We start from the raw sequence: 5,511 nt of genomic DNA on the forward strand, positions 1-5,511 counted from the left end.
GGAAGTACAAAGAATAACATCACTTTAAAAAACCCCTACCAGGTTTGAGCATTGCAAACAGTCAAGTGCAACGTACAGATCATGTGGTGGTAATTGTGTCTGCGAAGTATCAAACAGCTGCACTGCATAAGACTGGTTGAAATTTCAGACAGAAAAAATGCATGACCTTCCTATCGAGGGAGCCCTGCTTCTAGCCAGAGAGAAAAGGTCACACCCACAAACACCTCTACGCAAGACGCACTGCTGGCAAGGTCACCAATTACGGCACATGACCTCAGTATGATGCCAATAAAGACTGTTCTATGCCACCAATGGGAGAGCATTGCAGAGCAAAAAGGGAAGAGTTAAATAAAAAAGGGAGGTAGGGGTTGCAACTGAAACGTGACACAGTTCCTTGGCTATGGTAGGAGAGAAGGCAGGGAAGGAATGTCATTTGCAGATGCTAGTCAAGGCAAAGGAGAGAGTGTGTACATTGGCAGTGAAGCTGACCTCCTGGCAGTGAAGCTGACCTCCTGGCAGCGTAGCAATGCGACATTTCAACTTCTCTTATTTCCTTTCATCAAGAATCAACATGAACACATGTTGCCATAAAGCTCTTCCTAGACAGTGCCCTGCAACTTTTTAGTTTGTAACCAAAATTTGCAATGGGGCCTGGTAAGGGTCTCGTAAGAGCAATAACTTGAGAGTGACTTTGCAGTGCTCCTTGCCCTGTTAGCAAAAATGTAAGCCTCACGTTAAGTGTACATATTCGAAACCATGTTGGCACCACATGGAGTGGCAAAGAAGAATGAGCCATAGTTAACCCTAACTTGCTCGCATTTAATTTGTCTATGACAGTACATACATGTGAATAACAGAAGCAAGGGAAAGGTCACAATGAAAACCAGGAAAAGCTTTATTCTTAAATTCCAGAGCAGGCAGAATTTTTTCCTTTTCTATGAGTACCTTTAATGCACTAACCCCATCAATTGAGGTCACTACTAAACAGCTCTATGCTCAGTGATGCCAAAATGCATGTACTTCTGATCTCCAATATCACTTTATTCTATTCAGCTCAAACCATTGTTCCACTTCCGGTGCAGCACTTTGGCTAGTTCTCTGCCATCAAACTTCCTTTTTGCATGTCTGGCTGGCTCGAACAGCTGTTGCTCTGGCACCTGTAGGTTGTGCACGATGCGGAAGACACCGTCGCGACTCAAGTGGGTGCCCGTGATTGCCTCCGTAGGTTCTCCATCCGGAAATGTAATGGGGCTCACTTTCACCAGGTGCTTCACTTGCCACAGCATCTTGCACATGAACGGTGTGTTCTTCACTATGGTTCTGCTGCCAAGCTTCACAGCAGGACAAATGCAACAAAATTTGAATTAAGTTTTGCTGCATGGAACATATCAGTTGCATGATCGAACACTTGGCAATAACACCTTCTACCCATGCAGGATCAAATAAAACAGCTAAACTTGAATGAGCACTACCAACAATTTCTTTTTGCTGCATTAGAAGGAAGGTTCGAACCCTCCAATGGTAGAGTGACCACCCTGGGAAGGTGTTGGTTGTGGGTTTAATAGTCAAACCAGGATAGATTTTTTTCAATTGTGTATCTTTATTTATGAGGCCCGTATAGTTTACTGTGTAGCTTTGTGCTATGGTCAGGCAAGTGGCAATATTCTTTTTTCCCATTTTCATGAAACTTTCTCTACCTGAAGTACCAGGGGCCCAATTTTTGTTAGTTACTATCATATGAAGTCAAAAGACAATAAAAGCAAGAAATGCATAGAGTAAATTTCTTTGTTCTTTGAGTTGAAGCCTAGAAATTATAACGTATAGGGAAATGAAAGTGAACGACAAAGCAACTTGCTCTTACCAATTGAGCTACCGCATCGCTGGTTGCCCATCTACTTTCTTAGGTATTTGTGTGTGTGTACTACAGCTAGCCTTGGGAGTGTCAACCAGTGCCACCACTCGTGGCCGTGAGCCAGCATCACCCGTCAACTCACGATAAATACGGTGCAAGAGAGGAAAAGTGTGGATGGACAGCTGACCTCCACTTTGACTTCCCACAGACCCCCTTCTTTCTCAATGAAATACAAACTACACCTTGGCAGTGTTGCAAATTTTTGGCAACTACTCTGCTGCCTCTGAGAAAGGCTGAACAGTAGTGGTGGGTACGTGTGATACATTGTTTTGGTTGCTGTTGTGTTATATAGTAAAATGGCATGGCAGTAGCTCAATTGGTAAGAGCACCGCACGCATAATGCGACAAAGTAGGTTTGGTTCGCACCTGCAAGAACTTGTTTTGTTTTGTCCACTTTCATTTTCCTTTACTATACCACTTCTAGAGATCAAAATACGAAGATAAAAATAAAATTCAAGTAAATTAACCTAATCTTTCCTTGGTTTCACCGTCTGTTGGCTTCACATGATTGTTCCTCCAACTTGAACAATTCTGCACAAGTTGCTGCCAGAACGACCACACAAGAAACTCACCGGCCTCCTGATGCGGGCCTTTTTGTCCTCTTTGGACTGAGCCAGTTTGAGCAGCTTGAGAATGCCCCGCTCCCAGTGTGGTACGCCATGCAAGCTCATTACCCGCTCCACCAGGAACAGCTTGGGCACTTCCCAGTCTGCTGTGGCTGCCTTTTGCCTTGTCTCGAGAACTTCCTTGAAGATTTTCTCGGCTGTCCGTTCATAGCCATTGATAGGCCGCAACTGTGCCCGGGACATGCTGGTGCTGGCAGTATCACTGCTGCTGCTGCTAGATGCCACGAAAGCCACAGACCAGACCTGCAAGATGTGCACAAAAACCACTTTTATTTCTGGTGTTGTTCTTTTATACTCTGTTCAGTGCAGAATACCGCCTCTTCTTTTTATCCAAATTAATTGAAATTCACTCAAGGAGCCAAGGAGTGACCACAATAACATTATTTACATTATTGAATGTGCAAATTACAAGAGATAGATGTATCACTGGTTGTGCAAGCACACTTGATTGACAGGCCTAGGCAGTGTTTTGTGGATGGCAGGGAATCGGACTGAAGTACGGATAGGTTTCCTCTATGGAACATTGGGATGTGAGCACATATTCTTAAGTTTGTTTTGAGTCATGATTAATGTAAGATGCTTTTGCCAGGAATGAGCCTGCAATGCTGTGCATCATGACCGAAATGCTGGCAGCTGCAACGTCACAATGTGTTGGAAGGAGCCACTGTTGAGAACATGAAAAAGAAGCAGCTTAATCCTACAACATACCATGTATCCTTTTTTTTTTATTACGCGTTCTACCTGCGAATTTCTATTAAAGCATGGGAGACTTAGCATTAAGCCTATAGCTACAGTGTTCTTTATACATTAGGGCGATACTTCAGTCAAGGGTAGTTGAGGAAACCAATGACTAATTATTTATAGTCCCATCTAATAACTAAATTAACACTTATTTAAAAAAAAAATTGTACGTACCTACTCCGCGTAGCTAGCTATAAAAGTTAACAAGTTAAAAACTTCCTTCACGTGGAATAATGTTTCGGCCGTATGGAAGATTCAAGGAGTGGGAGAAACGAAGAGGTAAAGGTAGGGATGCTAATACGGGTGTCACACGGCGCACTTTCGATCGCGACCGGGATTGGCTCCTTTGCTCAAACTACGGTGGGGAGCCAATCGCAGTTCGGGCTGGATCGCAATCGAAAGCGACCGTGTGACTCCGGTATAACCAAGGCCTTGCCCAGCTGGCTGCCCTACGCTTGGGGAGGGGTACGGGGCAAAGATAGATTAGGAAAAGCGAACAGATAAAGATAAAAGATAAAGAGGCCGTCATGGTGAACACACTCGCAAACGAACGCAAATACTGAGGAAAGGACATGGTCGGCAGCGACATTGTGAGGCGTTTCATCGTGCTCAATCGTCCGAGGCGACAGCGCAGCTTCGGCGCAGCAGATACAGGATGTAGAAGCAAGCCTGTGCAGCGCTTAACATTAAAACATTCCACTACTGAGCACATGGCGATTACTCTGCCAACACCGAGAAATTAAGGTCACTTTCGTCAATATAGCAACTAAACTATGTAGCATAAACTAATGTCGGTTTCTACTGACGATAGCAAAAATTCGCACATTTGCAGGCTACGCATTTACGGCTATGTGCAGCTTAGCAAGCCTACATAATTGCTTCACAGCGTCGAACAGAATGGTCGCTCCTCACGGAACTATGACTGTAGTTCGTACAACATAATCAATAATCCCTACACACGTTACTTGGCGTGATCATTGTAGTTTATATCGTTTTTGCCCGTTGGCGTTTGGCTTACTAGGGTGTAGCAATAGTGGATAAAATGTTTCAATGTTGGATGATGCGAGTCAAACAATCCCCAGATATAAGAATGATCTGATACCTTTCTTTATGGTGAATTAGAAACTAAGACTTTGGGACCAAACTGTGTGTTCTCACCTTAGATACGGACAGCAACGCTGGACGGAACAGCGTTACGCTCATCTTTCCTTTTCCAACCCGCACTTGCACACAGCGAAATAATGGTAAAGTAGATATCCTAGAACACGTCTACACCGTCTCTCATCGTCACATATTACTCCTAAACAATGGCAACACAACTAAAGAATATCAGTTCCAATCGGTCTCACGGTTTGTCGCGCACGCCGACGGAACGATGGATGGATGGATGGCGGCTATACCCTTTGTAACGGGCGGCGGCTGGCGCCACCTAGCCTTTTGTCCCCCCCTCCTATTTTATTATTATTCTTTTTTTTGCCCAACCTAGTTTTTACTCCCCCCCCCCCCAAGATAACTATCTAAAACAGTAGAGGAAACATTTTGTCCCCGATTTATGTTATTATCTATCCCTTGACTTCCTCCACCAATCCTCTAGCCTCCCCTTCGTTACTGCCACTCTTTTCTCGTCTATTTGCCCTCGTTCCCCGGGAAAACCTAATGCCCCTTCCATATCTGCCACTGTTCCCTCTGCCTGGGTCGGGCGAAGGGCTGTGCATCTCAGCACTATATGTTCAGTGGTCTCCATTTCTGCTCCGCAAGCTGCGCACCGAAGGTCCACGTCTTCAAATTTATCCGTGTATGTTTTCGTCCTCAAAACCCCCGTCCTAGCCTCGAATAATAGTGAGCTGCCCCGCGAGTTATCAAATAAGACAGGCATGCCGACAGGCAAATACGAGCAGGCATGCCAGCGCAATGTTGCCTATGTTGTAAAAAGCGCTAAAATTGGCGCAATGTGCGCAAGTGTTGGCTAAAAGTTGTTGTCCATGGCTCTTGCACAGCCGTGGTTCTTGCTTAAAAAAAAAAACTAGAGTTTATGAGGTGCAACGTATTTTGCTTGTCGTATGAAACGACCTAATTCTAGCTCTGGGTGTTGTTTCACCTGCTTTAGTGTGTTGCTCACACTTCGAAATCTATGCTTCAAAAAATGAAGAAAACAAATTCTTGGCCGTTGCTAACGTTCATTTTCGTCTTTTATTTTTTTTTTTACGATTTTTTGTGCCACCTAGTGGCAAA

General features: G+C 44.4%; 1 protein-coding gene across 2 annotated transcripts; it reads right to left on the minus strand.

Moving 5' to 3' along the window:
- Positions 1 to 877: 877 nt before the first annotated feature.
- Positions 878 to 4,651, minus strand: mRpL30 (mitochondrial ribosomal protein L30). 2 transcript variants are annotated; one of them, XM_065433006.2, is made up of 3 exons: positions 4,438 to 4,651; positions 2,485 to 2,781; positions 878 to 1,331 (listed from the first exon to the last, which is right to left on the minus strand). In XM_065433006.2, exons 1-3 carry the CDS (start codon positions 4,480 to 4,482, stop codon positions 1,050 to 1,052), a joined length of 624 nt encoding a protein of 207 aa, XP_065289078.2. In that variant the 5' UTR covers positions 4,483 to 4,651; the 3' UTR covers positions 878 to 1,049. The 2 variants fall into 2 exon arrangements, with proteins under 2 accessions (XP_065289078.2, XP_065289083.2); XM_065433011.2 differs by lacking the exon at positions 4,438 to 4,651 and adding an exon at positions 3,454 to 3,646.
- Between the last annotated feature and the right edge of the window lie 860 nt (positions 4,652 to 5,511).

This window comes from Dermacentor albipictus, chromosome 3 (genome assembly GCF_038994185.2).
Source record: "Dermacentor albipictus isolate Rhodes 1998 colony chromosome 3, USDA_Dalb.pri_finalv2, whole genome shotgun sequence".
Classification (NCBI taxonomy): domain Eukaryota; kingdom Metazoa; phylum Arthropoda; class Arachnida; order Ixodida; family Ixodidae; genus Dermacentor; species Dermacentor albipictus.

What these genes read in the sequence shown, in the direction of transcription:
- mRpL30 (XM_065433006.2), bottom strand. Translation starts at nt 4,482, where the DNA reads ATGAGCGTAACGCTGTTCCGTCCAGCGTTGCTGTCCGTATCTAAG. An exon ending in CGTTGCTGTCCGTATCTAAG is followed by an intron (nt 2,782 to 4,437) that starts GTGAGAACACAC and finishes CACATCTTGCAG; the next exon opens with GTCTGGTCTGTGGCTTTCGT. An exon ending in AGGCCCGCATCAGGAGGCCG is followed by an intron (nt 1,332 to 2,484) that starts GTGAGTTTCTTG and finishes CCTGCTGTGAAG; the next exon opens with CTTGGCAGCAGAACCATAGT.